The 26,228-nt window shown below is 39.8% G+C and overlaps 1 protein-coding gene across 1 annotated transcript in view; it reads left to right on the top strand.

The window, feature by feature from the left end:
* The first annotated feature begins 716 nt into the window (after positions 1-716).
* The window catches only part of GABRB1 (gamma-aminobutyric acid type A receptor subunit beta1), a 332,503-nt gene continuing 306,991 nt past the window's right edge, over positions 717-26,228 (top strand). Inside the window, exons 1-3 of the mRNA XM_010962597.3 lie at positions 717-1,084; positions 1,250-1,341; positions 1,786-1,853. Of these exons, the coding sequence (XP_010960899.2) occupies positions 1,005-1,084; positions 1,250-1,341; positions 1,786-1,853 (240 nt within the window). The 5' untranslated portion in view covers positions 717-1,004. The remainder of the gene's footprint in view (positions 1,085-1,249; positions 1,342-1,785; positions 1,854-26,228) is intronic.

The following is a 26,228-nucleotide window of genomic DNA, read 5'->3' as shown; positions in this document are numbered from 1 at the left end:
AAACGCCTAGCTGAGGGCCTCCCGCCTAACGTGTGCCTAATGACATTTATCGAATTGTACTGACTGAATTTAATTTAATTCAAACAACACTTGCTCCCGCAGAACCCCAGTCTACTTGCAAACAGAGGTTAGATCCTCTGGGTGTTTCAGGGTCCTGTTTGGGGTAACTAATACGAGCAAACACCCTGGCAATTAAGAAAGAGGTTTTCCTTACTAGAACTTAGAAGAAAAGTTGCGGGGAATGACCCTAGAAAAAGGATTGCCGCCTCATCGCTTGCTTCCTTCATCTCTCTTGCCTGGAGAGACAGAAGAGAGGAAGAGAAAAAAAGTAGGGGAGCCCGGGGAGCGAGTGCAAAAGTTGATCCGCCCCTCTTCCTCCCCCTCCCACACAGAAGGACAACGCTAAGCCAGGTTGTCCTAAAACACCTCTCAAGGGGACCTGATTCTTGGAGTCCTCAAATACGTCCTGAGTTTCCTTCTTCTCCGACTTTCCCTCTCCACTCACTTCGTTCCCCCTGGTCCCCCCGCCCATCACATAAACACACAAACACAGGCAACCAGAGAACCGCCTCTCATCTAGACTCCCAGTTCTAAGACCACTGTGACTGTCAACAAAAGATACCAATCACAGGCAGCCTAAGCCAGATCCCTGGGAGTTGAGTTAAAAAAAAAAAATCAGGTTGAAGGCAGAAGGGAAATGCACATAGCAACCTCCAATGCACAAAGATCCGTATATACACATACACGTAGGATCACGAGCAAGGAAACAGCAGGATATCCTTTACTACATGGAGGACGCGGCGCACCACAAACAGGAACTTTAAAGGGATTGAAATCTGTTGCCTGTTCCACTAGGAATATTGTTTGCAAGGCACAAGGTGTCTTTTGGTAGTGAGCACCCTCTGCGCATGCGCAGGTCCATTCGGGAATTACTGCCCTGCCGCCGACTAAGTTGCATTCCTTGAATCTTCGCAGAAAAGACAATTCTTTAATCAGAGTTAGTAATGTGGACAGTACAAAATCGAGAGAGTTTGGGGCTTCTCTCTTTCCCTGTGATGATTGCCATGGTCTGTTGTGCCCACAGGTGAGCTGCCGTTGTTGAATGTCTCTTTTTTTCTTGGTGTTTTTCTTCTTACATGCTTGCTGGATCATGTAGCTCATTATTTGGGGGGTAGGTGTGCCTGTCTATTTTTATGTCTGCTCGCAGTTTGTGCTCATTCTGAATACGGTCCCTACTTCTTCCCTTCAGCGCCAATGAGCCCAGCAACATGTCATACGTGAAAGAGACAGTGGACAGATTGCTCAAAGGATATGACATTCGCTTGCGGCCGGACTTTGGAGGTAATGCTTCATCTTTTTTTTTCAACCTGTAACGCATATCTAGTTCTTTCCTGTCAAAGATAAATGTCAAAAAAAAAAAAAAAAAAAGAAGAAGAAGAAGAAGAAGCAGCAGCATATAATTTTCTTAAGCTTGCACTACGCCCTAAGCTCTGGCCACACACAAACACACGCGCGCGCGCGCGCGCGCGCCGGACCCCTAGTCGCAGGTGGACGAAACCCCAGGCAGAGCTGACCTTCCCCCGGCCCGACACACCCTCTGCATAGTCACTGCATCACGCGTGTGCCCACACCTGTTTTCCCAGGCTGTCCCCTGCAAGGGGTTGGAAGGGTGGGGGTGGCGGAAGCCCATTCGGAATGTACTAAGCTCAGGGAAGCCCCCTGTCCCCTCCCCAGCTTGTCACCACTCTGAGATTATGTCCATAATGTGTTCCACCTCCCCGGCAGGGCCCCCTGTGGACGTCGGGATGAGGATCGATGTCGCCAGCATAGACATGGTCTCCGAAGTGAATATGGTGAGTGGCCTCCCGACTGGCCCCGCAGCCGGGTTTACGCAGATGCGAAACGGACGGGTCCCCGTGCCCTCTGCGTTTCATTGGCGGTCACCTCGCCCCGGCCCCGGGAGTCCCACTCCGCGCGCGCTCCCCTCTCTGGCACATATACTCTGCTGCCTGGTTTGTATTTTCGACACACACACGGGCTACTGCGGTGTTTCGGAGAAAACGTGCTCCGCACTATTTGGGGAAGGACGGGTGCCCGGCGCCGGGGGAGCGGGTGGGGCGGAGTCAGCGTTACTTTCGCAGGGTTTCCTTCCGTGTTGGACGCGCAGGGCACCATCTGCCGGCGGCCGGGCGGCCTGCACTTGGAGGGTCCCCCGACCGTGGTCCATTGCCGCCTCCTCGCCAGGCGCTGTCCCCGCAGCCCGACCCAGGGCCTGCCACCTAGCACCCAAGCACACAGTGTCCCCTCCCTCCTTCCAGGCTCTCGCACAGAGAGTGGCAGGAGCAACAGGCTGAGACAACAGCCCATTCCTGCCAGCTAATGCGAAAGAGCTCAAGCCAGCTTCTGGGGAGAGGCTTGTATTGTTCCCACGTCGGGGGTGATGAATTTGTCTCGCCGCATCTTGCGAATTGAAGTTGAAACGGAATGGGTCGAGTTTATTGCTTTGCTTTGCCTTAGAAACCTAAGCATGTGGAAAAAACCTAATGATCAAAGAGACCGTGGAAAGAGGGATTGGGGGGATGCGATATAACATAGCGCAATTCTTTCCTTTCAGAGAGTTAGTATTCTTTATTTCATTTTTTCCTCCTCCCTTTCCGAAGCTCTTGCAAAATGGATTGAAACCATAGCTGTCACTTTCTCTATTGGCTGTTTCCAACCACCGTGGGGTAGCAGTTTTCTAGTTGTTAAGAGTTTCTAACTGTTGCTTCTTGTAAGGCAGGGGGAAAAGCCTGTTGCTTTTCTAGAATCAACCACCCAGGGAACAGCTAGATCTGCGTGAGCAAAATGCCATTTTTATTACACTTCCGAAAAAAAAGATATTGTGGCAGCAGAAATTTAGACAGCCTGAATAATTTAAAGACTAAATCCTTTTGGGATTTTATCATTCCATAGCTGTAGAGGCTTTTGAATTGTCATTTCGTTTCATTTCTAGTCTGTCATTTTATTTTAACATGCTAAGGTTTAAGAACGTTTCTTCTTTTCAGGGAATGTCAGGGAAGAGATACATATATTTAAAATCTATTGAGTGGGATTAGAATAAAAAGTGTGACGATTAAATTTCTGTATTTGATAGTTATACCTTCTGCTTTAAATAGCTTATTTTAAATACGATTTTAAATTTATATTTAAATTTATACCTCTGATGGTGGTATTAGAAAACAATTTTGAAATATTACTGCATAATGAATATTTTCTGACTTGGAGAAGATTTTTAATAGACTCACTTATTTATAATATTCTGTTCATATACATGTCACTACCACAAAGCAACCCAAGATGCACTATTTGTAAACACTGGGGAATGTTATATGCACATATACAAAGTGTACCCAGTCCATGCCATTGCGACTGGATAAATTAGAGGAGGAATTAGTTTAACAAGTTGTTTGTATTATGTAGATAAATGATGATGGTATTTTCATTTTCAGTCATTTATTTTGGCACAGTGTTAAGTACCCACATAGATAATTTATAAAATAGGAGAAGATTCAAATAACTCAAAAGGCAAACAGTGGTCTGCTTTTCAGTGCTTTTCAGAATTTTTAAAATGTGTAATTCTGCTTACTATATACAAACAACTTTTCAGTTTAAAAACAAAAACAAAACAAAACTGAATCGAATAGGGAAGTTGCTGTTTACCAAAACAACCACCACAACAAAAAAGCTCTGTATAACCAGTTGTTCAACTGAATTCATACAGAAGCTCAGAAAAATAAATTGAATTTAATTGCTGTGCCACTGGAAATAGCTGTTAAAGATAGAATAATACAATCTGCTTACTGCACCAAGTGTATATATGTACCTGATGTTTTAAAATAGTCACTCAACAGATAAACCTTTAAAAAATACATTCTATTAAATTACTCATTACCTTTCTACAATGGTGTTAAAGACATAATGGGAAAAAGAAACCACTGAACATTGAAAGGTAATAAACCTTGATTTATTTATTCTTTCTTGTTTCTCTTTTTAATGAAAGCTACCAACAAAACCTAAGGTTTATTTTTCCTTCTGTGATCTATGATAAAGCATTGAAATGCATAAATTGGAAATAACTCCAAAAAAATGGAAACAAAGACGAATTTTAGGATTAAAGGTTGTATATAAACACAGTCTGGATAATTAGCCCTGGTTAGAATCATTGTCTACAATATACTTTGATTTTTTTAGATAATACAAGTCGGGTTGAAATGTCAATGGGAAATAAGACTTATTGCTTTAGTACTAAGCATTTTTTTCAGAACCCCAAAAGGCAGTAACTTCTAAGGTTATTTAACAGGAAATTTTCAACAAACTTAACAACAAATATGAATGAACATTGAATATAGTAAAAATAATTTTAAATAAAATCCAGATTAAAATCCTTTACTAAAACATTGCTCATTTTTATATATTTATTCATTACCATTATTACCCACCCATTTCCATTGCTGGGAAAATGACATACTTGTACATTATATTATTGGGTTTGAAAACTAGGTTGGTTAATTTTTGCTCTTTTCCTACACTATGCTAAATGAAATATAATTCCAGACTGGTTTCTAACATTGCCTATTTTAAAGACTAACATCACATGAAGAGTATTTTCTGATTCATGTTCTTCAGGATTTAAAATGTTTTTCCCAAATTTAAAAGAGAGAGAGAAAGAGAACTTTTGTAGTCAAAAACCTCTGCAACTATGACTTGTTAGTTCTGAGCAGTGAATGCAAAACCTCTGAAGAATAATTCTGATGCAGGAAAGAAGCTATACTTGGGAACAAGACTTTTCTTTCAAGCAATAATATTGATTAAATTTGGGAGAATTTTTCTTCTGGTCTCATGGGATGTATTGTGCCTGGGATAGCAACTGCATTCTGTTATTTTCTGAAGAGTCATCTTAACTACTTTCCTGTGATTTCTGTGTATTTTATTTATTTTTTGAGTTTATTTTTTATTGAAGTATAGTCGATTTGCAATGTTGTGCCAATTTTTGCTGTATAGCATAGTGATTCGGAGATATATATACATATATGTATATATATGTATATATATCCCTTTTCATATTTTTTATTATAAGCTATTATAAAGTATTGAATATAGCTCCCTGTGCTATACAGTAAGACCTTGTTGTTTATCTATTTTATATATAGTAGTTAGTATCTGCAAATCCCAAACTCCCAATTTGTCCCTCCCCATCCCCTTTCCCCCTCAGTAACCATAAGTTTGTTTCCTATGTCTGTGAGTCTGTGAGTCATATATTTCAAATTAAATCCTTCAGACTTTTCTTTTAGCAATTTCTGCTATGTATACCTACACACACACACACACACACACACATACACACACACACACACATACACACAAACAAGGTTGACTGAAAGCAACAGGAGGCAACTGGAGCAAAAGGGGACAATAGTCCCCAGAAATTGCCTTTAAGAAACCACTAACATCTGCTAATATAAGCCCAATAAAACATGATAATAGTAAGCAAGTCTTCTCTTAGAGTAGTAGATCGGGGAAGCAAGATATTAACTACTTGCAAATAAAAGGTTGCACTCTGGTATTTCAGATTCCAGTGACTAAATGTTGCTTCTTACTAAAGAGGCAGCTTTCAATCAGCAAGGAGGAGTTCCAACCACAGAGCTCTATTGTTCCTGATCTAAAGACGTGATGGTCTGAGTGACCACCCTCAGAAACTCAGTCCTAACTCAAAGACTCAACCCAGGCTGTTCCCAGTAATGGATGGCTGTCATGTATCCATTATTTCCTTCCTTCGTGCATGCATGGATACACTCTTACAGGCATTACAATTAACAACAAAACAACCCCCCCCCCAAAAAAAACCTAAAATGAGACCATTTTCTAAATAATGCCTTAAAAAGTACTTAATTTTACCAAATATCTACTACTGCTGTAATTTTAATATTTGATTCCAGAGGGTTTTGGTATACCCTTCAACTGTGTTTAATTACTACCACAAAACAGTAACCAGCTCTGAGAAATCTCCCTCCTCCATTTCTCTAAGTCAGTGTTTCTCATTCTTTAGTGTGTGCCTGAACCACTCTGGGATCTCAAAATGTTAAAACGCAGTGTCTGATTCAGAGGTCTGGGATGGGGTCTAACATTCTACGTTTCTAACAACTCTCAGGTGACGCTGACAGCTGGTATGTGGACAGCATTTTGAAAAGCAAGATAGAGGTACATTATTCTAAGATCTAGAGTTAATAGAAAATGGACTTTTTTTCTCTTAAATTTCTCTAAGAATGGTATTTTTCCAGGGTTTCAAATTAAGTTTCAAGTTAGTTTCCAGGTAGTTAAATAGGTAGCTGTGCTCAAAAGAGAAAATGAGTGTAGTTATTGATGACAAACAGCAGGACAAATACAGGAGCCTGGACGATAGGGCTTGACTTAGACTAATAAGCAGTCCTCCTAAGTGTGTCAATACTCGTGAGTCAGCCACCCTTAACTGATGGCTGTGCACATGTCGCCAAGCACAGTGACTTCGACAACACTGTCCTGCTGCTTTGCAGAACACCAATGACTTTTCTTCTTCACAATGAGAACACTGCACACTCTGTTTCCCCCCACTAGGAGCTTGCAGCAGCTTTGTAAAATAGCCTAAACACATTCTTGCTGCCTTCAGTATAAAATGATGGCAGCAAATTCTCTGAGGTTATAACAGAATTCCTTTGCAAATAGGGCAAATAGGTCAGTACCATTTAAAGGCACGAACAGATATCAGCTGTCAAAGATAAAAATACGTTTTTCTCTTATATGAGTAATCAACCAGGTCTCACTTTTGGGTGCTGGGTTACAATGTTATACTGTCTGGAGAAGCTAGGAGAGGAAAACTTTCCCTTTGCCTTTCAGTTTGGAGATAACAGAAAGACATTTTTATACTCTAAGCTGCATCGTAGCAAGCCTATCCAGATTTTTAAAGTTTCAGGTCACATTTGAAGACCTGTGTTCTTAGAATTACAAGTCCAGACTATGTAATAAAGTGTGTAACACAATGAAAATAAAGTGACATTTATTGAGCACATCCTATATATGAAGTATGACCATCAAACACTATGTTGGCTCATCTAAAGCTTCTCAATTATCATCTCCCATTACAGATAGAGAAACTGAGGTTGAGAGAGACTTAAGTTGTAAGAGATTAAAAAACTTATTTAGAATTTATGGATCTAGTAAATGGCACAACCAGGATTTGAATACAGGTAGCCTGACTCCTGAGTCTGGCTCCTATCTGAGAGACAAGTGAAAAAACATTCCTCGTATTTAGATTTGGGAACTTGAGTGAGTCACTTAACTTCTCCATGCTTCAGGTTTCCTCTTGTAAAATGAAGGTAAATGACATGATTGCTAAATCTCTTTCCAGTTCAAATATTCTACCATAGAAACTTAGGCTATTCAAGATTTTAGACTCTTTAATATCAAGTCTTCCTCTCCAAATTATTTTCCTGTTACAGTCTGCCTTATCCCATTTTATTCTCCAGTTAGAGATGTTTATCAACAAGCATTGATTGAATTCCCAGTGTGTGCAAACTCTGGTAGTCTCCTGGGACCACTGGAGTAATGATTGTGGGGCCTCCTGAATGATTATTTTAATTGATCTAGGCAATATCATCCATTTTTTTCCCTAGTTAAGCACATTCCCAAAGACAGCAACAAGAAATGCTGAATCAATGGTCTTCAGAATGAGACTTGACTGATGCCTGGTTTATATTATATTGAGAGTTGGAGGCAAGGCCAAATTGGAAATATCTCCATCTGATGTTGTCCATTATATTCAAACTGGGATCATTGGTCAACTATTGCAATAATTTGCAACTATCACAAACTAATGAATGTTTCAACACTTAATGTGAAACAAAAGGAAACCTGTATTTTCCAAAATCTGAGTATCCCAAAGGATTTACCCAATCCATGTAAAATCAGGTGGTTTGGGAGCAAGGAGTAAAGCCAAGGTGTTCATTTCAGTTTAACATCACTTAGTATCAACTCTGTAAATGTTTGGTGCTTTTTGTTCTGACAGACACCCCAAAGTCTTAATGGCACCCTCAAGGCACACATGAATGAAATCTTGCATTATCAGGGAAGGTACAACATTTCATAAGAAAAATAGATGGTATTAAATGTTTTCAATTGATTTGAGTTTCAGTAACACAAGTGACATATACCTGCTTGAGGACAGTAGGAAGATGAATGCAATATGCTTGCAGTTGATTAAGTGTTTCCCTCATGAACTTTTTCAGAGCAATGAATCCTACTTTTTGTAATACCAGGGTTGAGTTTCTGCATTTTAGAATATTTCTGTTTTCAGAAGATGATGCATTTCATGAAGTCTCTTGACTGCTGGTTGCTGAAGGAAGTTATAATCAGTAGCATATAAAGCATCTATTATTCAGCACTTGACAGAAATGCTCAAGAAAGGGTTTACAATTAATTGCTATCAATTTTGATAAGTTAGAAAGAAAAAGACTGGTCACAAAAAAGGAGGGAAAGATATACGGGCTTTCTTTAGTGAGCCCAACATCCCCTTCCTAGAATCCTCATAGTCCTCATTGCTTTTCTGCTAATAGTTTTTTCTGCTACCCCTCCATTATGTGCCTAATGTATTTTCCCTCTTGCAAGCCCAATAAAATCCATCATCATATTGTATACTTAAGATTAAAGGACATTTTTCCAAGAGCATTCCTTCAGCCACTCTAGGGGGTAAAACAGATACCGTCTCTGTCCTTATGGAGTTTATAGTCTTAAAAAAAATTTTAAATCTCTCTTCTTGAAGTGAAGATTTTTTTCCTTTTGGAAGATTTTGAAACACCCATTGTTAGCTTGATCCTGGAGTATTTTGGTTCAACACATACTTACTGAATATTTAGCCTTTTATGATGGCCTGAACTGCACACTAAGGATGGAAAAATGACTGACGAGTTCTATACATTCAAATATTTCACAGTGTAGAGGAGAATGCATAAACAAACAGCTATTTTTAAACAATGTGATTGGTGCTGTGATAGAAACATGCATGTCCAGCATCCTCCAGGAGCTCAGAGGAGTAGTTTCTAAGGCAAGGTGAAAGTTTAACGCTTGAGGCGAATCCTAGAGGAATGCTAGTTAGTACCATGTGTAGGCTGCAGATGGGAAAAAGAACCTTTCAAGCAACAGAAAGGGCATAAGCATTGGGAAGTGTGCCTGAAAACAGCATGGAGTGTTCTGGGAACTACAGATCATTCACTATTGTGAGGACTTAAAGGGCACAGGGAAGCTGGTCAAGAAATAAGACAGAATGCTAAAAGCAAGATGTAGGGCAATGTTATTGAATGTTCTCACTTGTGTAAAAGAAGCTTCTCTCTCTCTCTCTCTATGTGTGTGTGTGTGTATATATATATATATGTATATATATATATACACACACACACACACACACACCACTTCTGGAAGCATACACAAGAAGTGAGTAACAGTTTAACAGTGCCTGTCTCTTGGAAGTGGTACCAGGACTAGGAGTATGACTTGGAGGGTTACTTACTGTTCTTTACATGCCCCTTTGAATTGTTTGATTTTTAAAAATCTTATCCATGTTTTCCATTTTCACTTTAAAAAGACACACACACTCCCTCACAGACACACATAGAGAGACAGAAACAGAGAGACAGAATTCAGTGATGCTGGAATGTGTATGCCAAGAAAATGAATCCTAATCCTGAAACACAGAACACCTGCTACAGGGTTTAACAAGAGCTATGTTTTGCATTTCAGATACATCATTTTGGTAGCTATGTCGAGGATGAAGTAGAAAAGTCTAAAGCTGGGGCTACCGTTCCTAGTTAAGAAGCATTAGAGGGTATTTCAAAGTTCAATTGAGAGGTGATAAATGCCTGAAGCATGGTATGAAAAGGAATGAAAAAAGATATTCAAACAGAGGCAAATCAGAGGGATTTTGTAGTTAGAAGTTGGAATTTGAGAGGCAGTGATCATAGGATGCCCTATGGTGTTCCACCATCTGCCCAGGGAGGGAAACAGGAAAAGAAAACCAACCATCCTGTTCACCACTGAAATAGATATGCTTTCTGAATTAAAAAAATAAAAACTGTTGGAGAATACTGTCATCAGGTACTTGTGGGAACACTGAAGTAAAATATGGAGGTTGGAACGATCCTGGAAAAGATTAGTGCCCTGGTGATCCTTCTAGTTCTGTTCACAAATAAGGCAGTTTCTACAGGGAGAAATTCTGGGCCCATAAATGTGGTGGCTGAAATGAGCTGGTTAGAGATTTGGAGAAAGGGTGCTGGCCAAAGACAGAGAATGGAGTTCAGTCAACTGTAATCTGCAACAATGTTGTTCTTTATCTAGGAGGACCTAGACCCTGATAAGATTTAGAACCTACTTTTCAAATTCTCCAAGACAAGGGATCTTTGTAACTCTGTTTCAGTTGCTTTTATAAAACCACATAAGTGGGGGAAAAAAGATGTGTGCGGAACCCACTTACACAGCATCTGCTCTCTTCTCCATCGCAGCCCAAAAAATGATTCAGAGTCCTTCTGGAACATCGTGTTTTCCATGTGAAATCACATGACAGCAGCATGAGTTCTTGTAACAAGTGTGTTAGGTAGCTGTTAGCAATCAGCTACTCCATCCTGACCTCCAGCGGAAAATAGTATGAGATAAGGTCCTTCAGATACAACAGAAAAGTTAGAGGCCAGACGCATTTTTCCTGATGCTGAATGGATTAATCAGGGAGGTTGCTAGGAGTGAATCCTGTTTGAATGAGAGGGGTTTTTTTGGGATTCTTCCTGAAGGCGGGGGAATAGATTTGTTGAAAGTTCAGGGTCCCTGCCTACTCTAACCCTTGTGACTCGTAGGGAGGTTTTTTCTTCTGATCTATTATTTTCGAGAGAATGATATACAATTCTCTAGTCAAGAGAAACAGCTTTGTGGTTTCCATAGAGACGGTTCAGTGACATTTATTTGAAATCCTACCTGTGCCTAGAACATTCTCTCATGTCGGAGGCCATCATTTCTCCCTCCCACCTCCTGCAATCCCTCTCCCACTCAGATGCATCTGGATCTACTTCAAAACCCACAGAACTTTCTGTAGCCACACTGAAGAGAAATCTGCTGGAGGAATAATGCATAAGGCATATAAACAAATCAAGACTCTGAAAAGACAAAAGACCCAATATAACACAATGATCTTTCATTCCTATAAGGTTTCTATTAACCTTGTCTTCCATCCCCTCCCCCACCCCCAGCACTATGTAAGCTCCAGGAAGTTTAGGATTATATTCTTTAAGCTTTCTGTGTAGCTCCTAGCATATTATAAGGGCTTAATAACATTTATTAGGATTATAAAAGAATTTTTCTAGCCATAAAAAGGTGTTAGTAATAATGGCATTTAAATTTTTTAATTCAGAAATTAATAGTTTCTCGGTTGGGTCTACCTTATACCATCAAATGTAATTTTCTTTCATGATGATCATGAATCATAAGCTGTTTCCATAGAAACAGCTTTATCACATGACACAACCAGTTTCACAGACACAAAACCCCTTCATGACAAATATCAACGTGCATATGTTTATGTATATATATGCATATTTTGTATATATAACTCTTCATCTTTAAAAATTACTGAATTCTTTTAATTTTCAAAGTGTCCTCTGTATGTTGGTGCCTGGACTATCAGGATTTCTAGAAACATTTAAAAAATTACTAGAGAATAACTTAATTGATTGATGACTACAAAGTGAATGACGTTTAAAAATAAGGAGAGTCAAACATAAGAGGCATATGAAAGTGGCTCCTCAGTCATCAGGAATGGTTGAAGTAAAGTAGATTTTTAAAAGATAACCAAGGAACTTTATCAAATTTGAAAATGTAAAGGAAATAATATGTCTAATCCAGAAATATATATATTATCTATGTATGTGATGTCTTTTTATATCTGTCTATGTCTATCTACCTAGTTATTTTGCTGTAATTGTATCCTTACTACTGTGTGGTATGTTTACTTGCAAACGTCAACTTTTGTCTGAAACCTCCACATCCACGCAGTAATCTGTCATAACCAGTCAATGTGTTAAATCAACTACCACATTAAGTGGAGATAAGAGATCCCTTCCACCGACATCACCACCTCACTGCCCACCCCACCCCCAGCGTGTGCGTCCACGCTCGCGCACGCGCGCACACACACACACACAGACAACTCAGCACATCCAAAAGAAACGACCAAGCCAACAAAAATCCTAGTTCAAACAGACTGTGGAGTTGAGGCTGATGAGAGGAGATGAAGAAGATTCACTAGTAAGGTTAATGCTGATTAATTGGAGGCTGTTGGCTAAATGTGGTGACAACTGATTTTCAGACGTTTTGAAGTTGGGACCAGGAAGAGGAGGTGAACATGCCTGGGTTCAAAATCACTGTCATAGAACATAAGTACATATTGGTGAATTATGTTTTTGCATTGTTACCATGCAGATTTTCCACATGCTAAAGCATGTACACTTTTGGTTCCACAAAATGATAGGTGAAGCCCAAACTCAAACAAAGCAAATGCCATCCAATGCTATTCAATCTCACTGAGTGGAGGTTGGCTTTTGATGGAAACACCAGTCATTTTTAGGAGCGTGGGTAGGAAGCATCTACATTCCTAAAGGTGACCTCAGATGCTACCAGCTTGAAATGCCAGCATCAGATCTTGATATCTTCTGCTTTGACTCCTGCTGAAATGCAAACAACCCTGAAAGAGGCAATTATAATGCTAGTCTTTAATTCTTGTGTTTATACCAGTGTGTGAATGGATGGTTGAATGAGAGGACAGGTTTGCTTAAGAGACAGAGATTAGAAAAGGACATGAGGAAAGTGAGGAAACAGAAGTTATTCATACTTTCCCCCAGAATCAGCAGTTTCCTGACTTTGGCAACCAATATGAAACAGCTCAAAACAGGGGCTGCAGGGTGCTGAGACAGCATTTGTGTTGTCCACACTGGTCCCCTGCACTTGAAAAGCATTTTGCTTGATCTGACAGTGATGCCCCATATTTTGCAGCCCAGGATGTGAAATCAACAAATTCACCTCCGTTCTCTGGAGACATAGTGGCCAGGCTGACGGCCAGGTGACAATAACATCCTATAGTTCTAATAACCTGATGAACCTCATTGTTAAAATCAGTGTCTAGCGGGCAAAACCCTGGCAGTTTTTTTCAAGTCCTAACACTCTCCATCTGGTATATATAATTTTGGTTTTTCTCCTTAAGTACATTCCCTTGAATGTGCTTCTGTCAAGTCATTTTTGAATAATTTTAAATCACTTTAAAATGTCAGGATGATGTGGTACCCTAATTTATACTCTCAAGTATGAATCCCGTGACTTACTTAAGCCCTTTGATTCTCAGTTCCATATAAAATGGAAATAATAATTTCTGCTCTACTTATTTCAGGGAGCACTGAGAATCAAAAGAGATAAATCATGTACAAATATATGCTCTGTATATGTGATGTATAAACTGTACATTGCTATATGAATGTTAAGTACTGGGGTTTTTATTATTTTACTATTATCTCCCAAACTTGTAAAGAATTTCTCCCTCTTCAATGCCAGGACATCAGGAATAACATTAATTCACATCCTGCCTAATAAAATATAATAATATTTTTGTTCAATACTGGGATTTTCATCATGTAGTTGAAATTCACAGTACTGCTAATTGTGGAACTATTCTGTGACATCCGACTGCAGAAATGGAAAGAGTTTCCCACACCTTTCCTCCTGATCATTTGCTCTTGGTTCTCACTCTAACACTGCTCAAATTTAAAAGTTTCAATCTGTATATGGTCATATTTTGTGTTATTCCTTGGTATATGAAGGAAGTTGGATATGTTGTTTTCCATGGGCTTACCAAAGGACTAAGGCTCTGGAGTTGCCTTCTGGTTTTAATTATAACTCCTCAACTTACAGGCTCTGTTACCTTGCCATTAATTAACTCTAGAGTAATCATATAATTTATTGTCCAAACATGAACTTTTGAAAATGAAAGGGAATACTATTACTATTACCCAGGTCAAGAGATATAAACCAACACTATCTTGTCAAAGTCAGGATTTGTGATCACCCTATGCCACTCAAAGCCTGAATTTCTCCATCTTTAAAATGAGGGTAAACTATACTTTCTACATAGTTCACTGAAGGCTTGATGAGATAATGTGTTGCCTGACTTGGGGAAAATATCAGTTATTTACTACCATCTCCTCCTCCTCCTCCTTCTTGCACATACTGTGTATCTATCAGGCACTGCTATGAGTGCTTTATATGAATGTCAACAATAGAATTAGGTAGAGTGGACAAGATAGCCTCATAAGAATTTTTATACCAGAGTTTGAGAAGAACAAATAAAAACATCATCTGTCAGCTCATCTTTGCTTACTGAGAGCTTTACAGGAACAAAGAGACTTGCTATGAATTGGGAAGTGTTAGTAAAAGTGGTAGGATTTACTTTATTCCTTCAAGGAACGGCCAAGAATCTCACTGAGAAGCTAAGTTATTAAGAGATAACGATGTTCGTGGGGTCCCACTTGACCCCAAGCAACACTAAAAAAAGGACTCATAACATGACAGAGAATGTACAACCAAGCTGAGCTGTTCAAGAGGGCAATAATCTAAGTGGGAAGGATATGCCAGGCAGGGCAAATAGTAGTAAAACGTTTGTAGATACAGTATTACCAAGGCTTCTAGTTTTAATTACGGCTCCTCAGATATGAATCTTAAGGCCTAGAAAACTATCTTGGAGTCTTAGTAATAATAATAACACTTACTGAGTACTTCTACACAGCAGGAACCATTCTAAATACATTACAAATATTAACCCACTTAATCGGTATGTATCATTATTATCTCTATTTTACAGATAAGGAAACTGAGGCATGGAAAAGATAAGAAACTTGCCCAAAGTTACACAACTAGTAAGTGATAGAGTTGTGATTTGCACCCAGATAGATTGACTTCACAGTCTATGTATGGCCCCTAAATCAATTAGCTCATAAAACATCATTACTTCTAACAACGTTTAAACAAAAAGAGGTTTCAAAAATTAGGAAATGTTATTAATTCTTAACAAAATGGGTCTTAGGGTGAAATGCATTAGCAATTAATATTATTTAGCCCAGCGTTAAACTTTGTAGAGATTAAGGAATAGTTTGATTAATGTCTTCAGGTTTATAAAAAGGTTTGATCTATTCACTGATCTAAGTCACATTTGACTTATTTGCATGCAAGGTGTTACTTAATGTGCTGTGTCAGGTACTTATTGAAAATAGGAAGAGAGAATGGATTTTGTGCCCCTTGTGAGAGAATTCTTAACTTGAAGAAAGAAGCAAAGTTTAGATTGGACATAAGGAAGAACATCTTGACTGTAACGAGTGAGAAGATGCTGAAAGCAGCTACGAAGAGTATCTGGGAAGTGCCCATCCTTAGAAAGCTGCAGAACAAGAAGAGATAATTATATCTGTCCTAGTTGGCTTATCTGGCTCTTCTATCCAAAGGCAGGAGAGTGACAAGAGAAAGAACATTTCTTTAAGACCCTTCACAACTAAGAAGTTTGAACTTCTAAGACTTTTTCTTGATCTTTACAGATGATCCATTGTAAGATCGCCAAAAATCCCCACATTTGATCACTTTTAGAGTACATATAATTCAAGCAGAAGATTACAACCACACATTTAGAGGCAGTTACAGGGTACTTGGCTAGGCTGTCATTAATTCAGTAGCTCTTTCTGGAACAACTAACTTACTGACCTTACAGTGCATACTACTCAAACTTGTATCTCAGAAAAAGTTGCCATGTCACTTACATTCCTGGTAGTTAATGAAGAGGAGATTTAGGAGACATTAAATCCTTAAATGCCAAGGGTCTTCTGTAATGAGAGTATCTTGAAGACCGTGCCTGATAAGTGTTCTTTTGCACAGGACAGAATAAAATCATGTTGAATTGAATTTAAAAATAATGCATTCAATTTTAGTCTGTGTATACTTTAGTATTTAGTACAGGGAAAAAGACAACCCTTAATGTTAAGAATAGAAATAGTTATTAAAATATAATGAATATGTACTATGTATCAGGTACCAAAATAAATACTTGACATCAGTTTTTACAAGATCTACCTGAGATAGGAACATTTAATATCCCTATTTCTCAGGTGGAGAACTGAGTCCAGGAAAGCTGATCTGTGATGGAGTTGTGTTTAAAGCTCAGGACTGGTTGTCTTCAGAGCCAGATATCTAACCCCCTCTTTTGGGTCCTGGGACCCAATTCCAATGTGTGTGGAGGAGCTGGGAGGTTGCCCACACATACTATAAACATTCTCTGGATGCCGGCTTAGGGCCCTACAATACAACTCAATTCTGATACCATCTATCCAGAGATAACATCAGGGTCCTCAAGGGTTAATTCCGTAAGGGTTCATTCCTACAAGACTGTCCCCTTTCCACTTCAGATGCCAGTTGCAAGACCAGGTTTTTACTTGTACTTGTAACTAACTGGTTCTAAATCAGAGGTTCCCACAACATCCTCCTTAGGTTTGATTTTTTTTTTTTTCTTGCTAAAGCAGCTCACAGATCCCAGAGAAGAACTTTACTTACTAGAGCACCATTTATTACAAAAGGAAATAACTCAGGAGCAGCAAGATGGAAGAGATGCAGAGTGGGAGGTATGGGGAAAGGGCCCAGAGTTCCCATGCTCTCTCCAGGGGCACCACTCTCTCCAATTTCCATGTATTTGCCAACTGGAAGCTTTGATCCCTGTTTTTTGGGGATCTTTACTGAAACTTCATTATACAGGCAGGTGTGATTAAATCATCGGCCACTGTAGCTGGAACTCAATCTCCAGCCCCTCTCCCCTCCCTGGAGGTCAGGGGATGGGAGGAGAAATTCCAATCCTCTAATCATGTGGTTGGCTGTGCTGGCAATAGGCCCCGATCTTTTGGCGCTTTCCAGAAGTCTCCTCATTAACATAACAAGAGGCACTTCTCTTGCTCTCTGCACTTAGGAAATCCGAAGGATTTTTATGAGCTCTTTGCCAAAAGCTGAAGGGCTGGGGAGCAGGAAGACCAGACACATATTTCTTATTACAAATCACAGTGTCACACTCCCCTTCTCATTGTATCCAACAATCATTGATTTTCAATTCAGAATTCATCCTGGTCTGAATTGTGCTCTTAGAAATAGATCTTTTATTTCTCTAAGTGAAGGGTCAGGCAGAATCCCATCCAGAAGAACCCAGTTTTGAATTTCAAGCCTCAAAGTAAGTGTAAGCCTAAAGAGTAGGCGGTGTTCTTGCCCCAGTTCAGCGGGATTCCTTCCCTGGACAGAACCTTACCTCTTAATCTTTTCATGATGGAAGACTTTAAAAAAAAAAAAAGGCTCTGACCAGAGGAGAGGGTTGTTGGGTAGGAGCCCAGGTTCCGGTGTCTTCCTCTGTTGCCATCCTGGTCATGGTCCACACAACAGACAACACGGTCTTTTTCCTGTCAGGTTTCCTTCAAGGGTCACTTGTTTGTTTGAGTCCAAGATGTAGACTCAGAAAATCTAAAATTGTTATTTTTCAATTCGCAAGATTTCCTGCCAGTGGAAAGAACCGCTCTAACAGGATTCTCTAACAGGGGCAGGTATCAACCACAGGAGGGGAAAACATGCCCATGGGGAGGGGACAGATGCTAAGCAGACCAGCCAGTTCTGGGTGGGGAAGTCAGAAAAGGCTCAGGTATATTTAGCTCTTCTTATTTTTCTGACTGAACGCTGAGAGAGAAATCAAACAGGAATATGTAAAGGTCAGATCATTTCATCACTGTCCTTTCAGAACTGGGAAATTACATTATGGAATGCAGATGGCATCTTGAGGTTAAAATAGCAACTTATTATTACCACATAGCTTACAGGAGATAGTTTTCATTTTTCTGCCTCCTGGAGGAATATACAGTTAAAACACATTGATTTTAAAAATTAAATACATGTATTTAAAAAAACAAAAACTTTAAAATCTCTGTTTCTCTCGGTGTGGTTGAAATGATGGCAATGAAAATATAACGATCACTTCATTTGCTCTTACCGAAATAATAACTGAAGAATTTGCTGCCGAAGAACAGTATATTTATAAAGTAAAAGACATTGACAGAACATGGTTTAAGGCAAAACAAGTTGCTTGAAATAAACTGTCTTTCTGTATTTCAAAAATGCAAAGTTAGGCTATTGGGGAGACCACTACATTCTGCTAAAGCCCTCATGGGTTTTCACCTTTACTTTTTTTTTTTTTGGTACTAAATAAGGAACAGTACTGCTACCCACCAACATAGATCTTGTCTCTTTTGTTCATCCCTCACAGCTAAAGAATAATCTGTGCTCTTATATCTCAGTGGGGAGTTTAGCAAGGACACAGTTCACTGTGTCTGTGCTGTCTGTCACTGAGGAGTGTGGTCGCGCACAGGTGCAGGCCCACACAGGGCGGATCAAGTCAGAACTTCATTCCCTTTGGTTCAAGGATAATACATAGTTCCCGATATTTGGGGTAGAGGGGAGTGGGGGTGGGGGAGGTGGATGCAGCACAAAGTGGGCTTCAGGAGAAGTTGTAATTTTAGGCATCATGTGTTGTGGTTTTACCTAAGCTCTGAAAATATCAGAATGGCTTTCATAATTGAAATCATCAGATCAGTACCTTATTTTGTGACTTCTCAACCCATTTAACTCCTGATTTTATTGGACAGTTAGTAGAAAAGAAAAATTCATGTCAGCCAGTAAAGATATGTATTTTTAAAAAGATGCTAGTTAGAAATCCCCAAGAAGTGTGTTTGTTTGTTTGTTTGTTTGGGAAATTCCAGATACAAAGGGAAAGACAAAGGCCAATACAAACAGTTCAGAAAAGCAAAGAATAATTTTCATGATATTTAATTTAAATGTCATAAAAATTTAAATTTTGATGAAGAATCTGTAGGTACCTGCTTATCATCACTGTTGGACAGCTGCTTTGGAAATGCCTTGCTATAAGTAGATATTCAGCACTGAAAGAAAGACTATTTTCCCCCAAATTGCCTCCTTAACATTCCGGAGCAAATTAACAACAACATGGTGTTCTATTTCCTGACACCTCACATTCTTTGCTCCTCAGTATACATGAAAGAAGTAAACACTTCCATCACAAACTCAGTCTCAATTTCATTGATAATTCCTCTTTCTTCTCTCATCTTTTCACCCTCTTTTTCCCTAGGTTTCCCTAATTTAGTAGTTAATGGAGACTCCTCTGGCCACCATCTGTTCTGGAAAAGCAGCATGGTGGAAAGTGTGTGGGTTGTTAGTTGGCCCACCCTGGGTTGTGGCTCTGTCCTTGTGGGTGCTCTCTCTCTTAATATCCTTGTCTCTGATGCTGGGGCAAGAAAAAAAAAAATGCCATTCATACTCATCAAGCTTTCTTCTTCTCTTTAGGGAAGGAGATATTGTTTATGTAAATAGGAAAACAAATCTTTGGGCTGCCCTTTCCAGTGGCTGAGAATGGCAGGGAGGAAGGAAGAACGGGAAGACTGGCATTTCAAAGACTACCAATTACTCTGTAGTACTGGATTGTAAGACCCAGAATATCTGTCTCTTCATTTAAGGGAAATGTTAATAAACTTCTAGGAATATAAAATATGTCTAGGTTTAAGAAGGGGAAAAGTGTTAAAATTCTCTAAGCAATAAATGATACAAAGGGGGTTGAGGACAGAATAGTGCATGGAGGACCATGGTGAACAGGAAGAACAACCAAAAATGCTAAGAAACTGGAAAAGAAGTTAAAGTTCTCAGCAAATAGTTCCTAATGTTGGGGTGGCTGAGGGACTCAAAAACAGAGATTTCATTATTCGATACTATGTGATTTTTCATTGCTGTGATATAAAACATTATTGCTTCTCCACTTCTTCAAAAAAGTCTATTATTGCACAAACGCTTTATTGGAGGGATTTGAGGTGCTGGGTTCCACATGTGGGTCAGCGCGGAGTACAGGGAAGAGAGTTGTCATATACTTCAGACCAGAGTGAGAATAAGAGCTCAGAAGAAACTAGAAATCAGAGCCAGAGTTGACTGTAAAAATGTGTCTGGACATGCACAAAAATCCCAGGGAAACACTGGACTTTTAATAGTACAAGGATTAAGGGCGTGGGTTAATTAATTTCAGTCTCAAAGGATGCCCGCTGACGTCTAGCTATACATAAAATGTCATTAAAACGACCATACAGGAAGCAGAAAACCTGGCGCCTGGCAGGTACTGAATGAACCTGAGTCCCCCGTCCTTTCACAGAAACAGTATGGCAGCCATGCCACTATAGGGGAGGAATGGGGGAGACAGGACCTGAGGGCACAGAAACACACGAGGGTGGTAGTAAGTCACGCTCATTGTTTGCTCCCCTGGTTTCCTACCTGATCTCCCACGGAGGCTGCAAACTCGTGAGTGGATACTGAGGTGCTTACTCAGATAGGGGGCTGCAGGGGTAGGGAGAGGGCATCTAGCAATTCAGACCCTGTAGCACATGCACAATTACTTAAAAGCATATGGACCACCAACTTAAAACTGTTTTGCGCAGACTCAGAAGCACAGAGCTCCTCTGGCCACAGTGCACCTTACCCCGTGATGCTGTGGCCCTTTAAGTACCAGAGGGGGTGAAGCCCAAGAATTCCGAACCCATGCTTTGAACTCATCAGAGGCACCTGGCCTGTTGCTGGCCTCCTGCCGGCTCTGCTGACTCTTCTGTCTGTATTCCACGCTTTCTAACCTTCTGTTCAGTTCTCTCAGTTCCCTCCCTGACTTTCTTGCAGCATTATGAATCTTCCTGTCAATGCAGCTATCCCTCCGTGGATTAGCTTCCAAAGCACTCAGTGGATGTAAATACCGTGTGACTGAAATCAGCTATCCTGGTGGAAACAGAGAGCAGGTGCCCTGTGCCACCTTTGTTCCTGAGCACTGAAGCTCCTAGTCAGACATACTCCGTTTGGCAAACTGTTCAGGTTAAAATAACTGGGTAGTCCATTAGGGGATAGGCATGTTGACAGGAAGATTCATAATGTTAAGATAAATCCAGGGAGGTAAATGAGAGAACTAGACAGAACACTTCCATACGTGAACTAAATTGAGATGTCCAGAGAAGGCCAAAGAAGAGCGGGGGAGGAAGGCAGTAGAGGGGAGAGAGAGAGAGAGAAATTTGGGAGAAAGGTGAGTTTAGTGGGTGCAGTTAACTCTGATGGAAATCAGAGGTGAAATTAGAATATAAAACAATAAAAAAGGGAGAAGTAAGATGTCACTCTGTTGCAAGTGGGGTTCCCCTGAAACAATGAGACAGAAATTTCTGTTTCCTGGGATGTATCAAAGAGTAGCTCCTGTCCGGGAGTGAGGGCAGCAGCACTGGGCAAAGGGAGAGGTGAAATTTTGGTGAAGTTGAATTAAAATGTAGTTGCTACAGATGCATAATTAACCCCAAGGAGAACTGTGGAGCTAGAATGACCCTTCAGAATGATTTGGAATTGAGGCTTATGGCTTGGGTCTTCATACCCCACCTCTAGCCACCCACTCCAACATCAACTAGCCGTATGATGTGGGCTGTCCCTGAGAAAGAGGTGTGACATGAGAGGGGACTTTCTCCAGCCAGGACATTCCTGGTGAGGATCTCAGCTGGCATACATCAGCCACCACTCCTGGCAGCTGGAGGAAGGAGTGGCTCAGTCCTAAGAGGGATGTAAGATCTGGACTGGGCCTCACAGTATCTCTCTCACAGCCCTGGACTCAGAACACAGCTGAAAAGGCTGACCTGAAGTGAATTTCCCCCAGAAGCTCTGTGGAATGTAGTCTCTTTACTATTCACTGACATTTCATGTGCATTGGTCTTGTCTCTTACCTAAACTCTAAACATTCTGAGTACCAGCTTCACATTCCACATATTTTTTGATTCCTCAATAATTTCTTTAGCAGAGCAATTGTCTCAATCTAAGATTAATGGGAAAACAAGCCCGTTGCCTGTGGTAATTGACACTGAAGTAACAAAACAAATTCTTTCCTCCATATTTTGGAGAAAATAAAATTGACCTTTCAATTTTTTTTTCCTGTCATATATGCATATAAATGTCTCCAGAGTGAACTGGTTATGATACACTGTAACAGTTACAAGCAGTCCTATATCTTGAAAACTCAAAAGACAAGGCAGGGGAGACCCGGAGAACGTAGGTGTGAAAGTGAGTCTATGTCCTTCAGTGGAAAGGGCACTTGACCAGAGTCTGAAGACGGGCTTCTGTTTTTTGCTGGTCTGTTGCCTGCCACATCATCTTGAGAAAAGTCAGTTGAACCCTCTTTTTCCTTGTAATGATTAGGCATAATGTTGTCTGCTTTCCCTTCTTGAAGAGCAGTCGGTGTTGGACTGAAGGACTTGATCAATAGATAATGCCTGCCTGGTATGTTTGAGCTCTAAAAAACCATTCAAGAGGAGTTTCATTGTTATTATTATTATCAACTTATGGATGCAATTTCTAAAATTAATTTCACACATTATAAATTGTATATAGTAATAAAAAGGTGATTTAGTTTTTTTTTTTAATCAGTAACTACAATGGAAGAAATTTACTTCATTTATAATGGTAGACCCTGAGTTGTTACACTGGCTTCTAGAATCCTCATTTTTGAAGTGGGAGGGTAGGGCGTAAGTAAGATGACCTTGAATATATGTTTGGTTTCTAAACTTCATAAACCTGCATCTTCCAAACCAACGTTCCCATCCATAAGCCAAAGGAAATGAGACATTTTAAAATATATTTTTATTGAAGTATAGTCAGTTTACAGTGTTGTGTCAATTTCTGGTGTACAGCACAATACTTCAGTCATATAGGAACATACATATATTTGTTTTCATATTCTATTTAGCCTTAAGTTACTACAAGATATTGACTATAGTTCCCTGTGCTGTACAGTATAAACTTGTTGTTTATTGGATTTTGTGAGAATCTTCCTATATTTCAAAATGAGAGACACTCTGCCAGAATTCAGTAGGTGTTCTGTGCGCTTCAATGGGTTTGTAGTCGTAATTCTTGGTGTACTTCTGGGAGAGAGCGGGCTGTGAGTCTCTCTACGCCACCATCTTGGCTCAACCAAGACTAACTCAAGAAATGAGACATTGATACTTTTTGTGTTTATTTTAACAAAGTGGTTTAATTGTTTGTGAGAAAAAGGGTAATATGGATGAATATATAGCATAAAATCTGGAACAGAGATGTTTTGGGAGAATTTCCAAATGCTCAGAGAAGAAAGCTTAACCTCAGATAATTTCAGACTGCCAAACTAATGGGTTAGAATGAAATGTTCTCCATTAATGCAGTTGTCCATCCGAGCTGAGACTGAAGGAGCTCGGAAGTGGGCTTTTTAATTACCTGTTTTGGTTTAGAAGGCACTCAAGTGGCAACCAAGCAGACACCATTTACATGGGCACGTGATTTGTCTAAATATTGTTGGGACTACTACTTACATCCCTCGAAGGGAATAACCTGTTTTTTTGTTGATCCTAAGTTAAATAGGTCCCCTCACACCCTATAGCAGAGGCAGAGATGTAGGGTGGAATGTGAGCTGTCTCACCCAAACAGACACCGTTTACCACAAGTTAGGAAAATCATCAGCCAGAGATCAGGAGACTCTTGAGCAAAATTCTCTTTTAATTCCTGCTTTCTCTTATCTAAGCGTTGCCCTTCCCATCCTTCTGTGGAAACCTAGAGTTTTCATATTTTTTATACCTTGCCCTCTATTAAGGAAAAAAATAAAAGCCTGCCTTCAAGATTGGATATGAAACTCATTTACAACCATATTCAATCCATTGAGAAGGCTTATTCCACGAGTTTGCTTAAGGGCATTTGGCGCTGACAAAATGCAAAGGCTGAAGTCCAAGAATGGGTTTTTAATAGTGAAATTTTTAATATTGGTGAAACCTAGGCCAAGGAATTCAAATCATTGATGAACATGTATTGAGTACATTCCAGGTGAATGACATGGATTATACTCTGTTAATACACCTAGATCCCAGTCCTTATTCTATCCATGAGCTAGTCTGGGAAATAATGGTGACATCCTTTCTATTTCACCTAATTCCCACCCTTACTGAAAAACAAAATTTAAATTGATTAGAAACAAAGCCATAGAACCCTAGGAAGAACCGTTCTTTCAGAGGTCTTCAAATCTGTTTCCTTTTTCTTTGGTGAAGAAAATTTAAAATCAAATTGTGTTCTTTTGGGAAGCCACCCTCTCTAACTCAGCTTAGAAAGCATTTCTTCAAAGTCATTTTTTTTTGCCTCACTGGAGGTCAGTTGGTCTAAGAGATACTGTATTTCCTAACTGTTCACACCTGGGTTTGTGCAAGGACTCCTGAGACCCTAACATTTCAGGAGATTGGGTGAGGTAGGGTGGAGTCTCTGGTCACATATGAAGATAGACATGCTAGCCAATTCCTTCTTCACTTTTCTTATCCAAGTCAAACATGGGTGAGAAAGAAAACCAGAGGAACATACATACAAAATGGACAAAGTGGCCAGAAGACTCAAGCCTGGGTATAAATTGATAGAAAGGGAGGTTGTTGCTTAAAATAATTCACAAAAGGGCTGAAAGAAAGAAAAGGATTTGAACTGGGATCCTGATGTGGTCTTTACCAGCTCTGAACTGACTGAAATAAATGAGGGAAAGGAGAAAGAGGAAGAGAGAGAGATGGAAAAATGGCTTACAAGACCATAAGGCATGGTCCAAAACATAGTTCTTTGTTCTACTTTTGTATCATCAATCACAATAAGAGAGAGACAAAATGAACTGAAGAACCAAGCTCTCCCTCACTGTATCTCTGATGAGCCTTCAATCTGGTCAGAAAGGACATGGTTTTTTTCATGATTCTGGCACAAAAATTTTTCTATTCAATAGCAGACATTTGTGAGTTTTTTTATACCGTGCAATCCATTGACTTATTATTGAGATGATGAATATTATCATTTAAAAGAATTCCTCCAGAGTGTTGAGGTTAGATACAAAACAAGGGATTAGATATGAAAATCTCACATAAATTTGTAAGCCATCGAAAAGAGCCTGGATAGGATAATTTGAGAATATTGAATGCTTAGACTAAGGATGAGTTCCTTTGCATAGTAATACAACTGAATTTTTCCTGAGAAAATAGCATATAGAGTGCACATGAAGGGAACTGAAGTCCAAAAAACATAAACTTGGTTATGAAATCTGTCATCATCTTCCACACCCATCCTGGCTAAATACATTGTAACGAACTTTCCAGAATCAATCTACATTTTCTTCTCCTCTGTTTTAATGAGCAGTGAGTCTGAGACCACTCTTGAGAAGAGTGTGTACACTTTGTGCAGATAAGGACAGCAGCTTGGCCATGGTCTAACCCAGCAAGGGCCGGTCACTGCCCAATTGTCACGCTTACTGAAGCTATTTGTGGCTTTTGCACAAGAGCGCCGCCTACTGGAGATTTTATACAGAGTCTCAAGGACAGAAGTATGTATGGTGAAGTAGGTTCCTGATAGGGAGTGACTAGCGAGGGTGGGACAATGACAAAATAGAGATAAAGGGCAAAAAATGTGAGCAAGAGACAGGAATCTGGGGACCACACAATGCACAGCACAGGTGTCCCGATGAGAACAGGCAATAGTAAAAACCACACCCTGAAAAAGCTACACAGAGCTGTGGGCTGGTGATTCATTTAGGACATGATTTTATATAGCCTGTGAGGTTAAAGAAGGCCAAGGATTCCTGAGACAGGAGACGCTGATGGTACCCAGAGTTTCCATTTAGAGAACAAGGCATTCATTTCTGTGCAGAAGGGTCCATCATCACTCAGGGAGCTCTTATTAATCACTGATCTGTACACAGAGGAAGGTCATTGAACAAGTAAGCACATGAGAATCTATTGGGAGAAAGTCTGTATGGTTTCTGTAAGAGGAAATCCTGCCTGACTAAACAACCTGAATTCTCTCAGGCATAAATTGGTCTTTTGAAAAATAAATAAATGCCTTGTAGACAAGGAACTACCAGTAGAAATAATTTAATTAGACACGTAGAAAGCCTTTGACGAGATAGACCTCGTGAGATATGTCACCTGAGGGACTTTCGAAAAGTTGGTTATTCATGCATCCATGAT

The sequence above is a fragment of the Camelus bactrianus genome, chromosome 2 (assembly GCF_048773025.1).
Source record: "Camelus bactrianus isolate YW-2024 breed Bactrian camel chromosome 2, ASM4877302v1, whole genome shotgun sequence".
NCBI classification, from domain to species: Eukaryota; Metazoa; Chordata; class Mammalia; order Artiodactyla; family Camelidae; genus Camelus; species Camelus bactrianus.
This window is presented reverse-complemented; position numbering and strand designations above follow the sequence as displayed.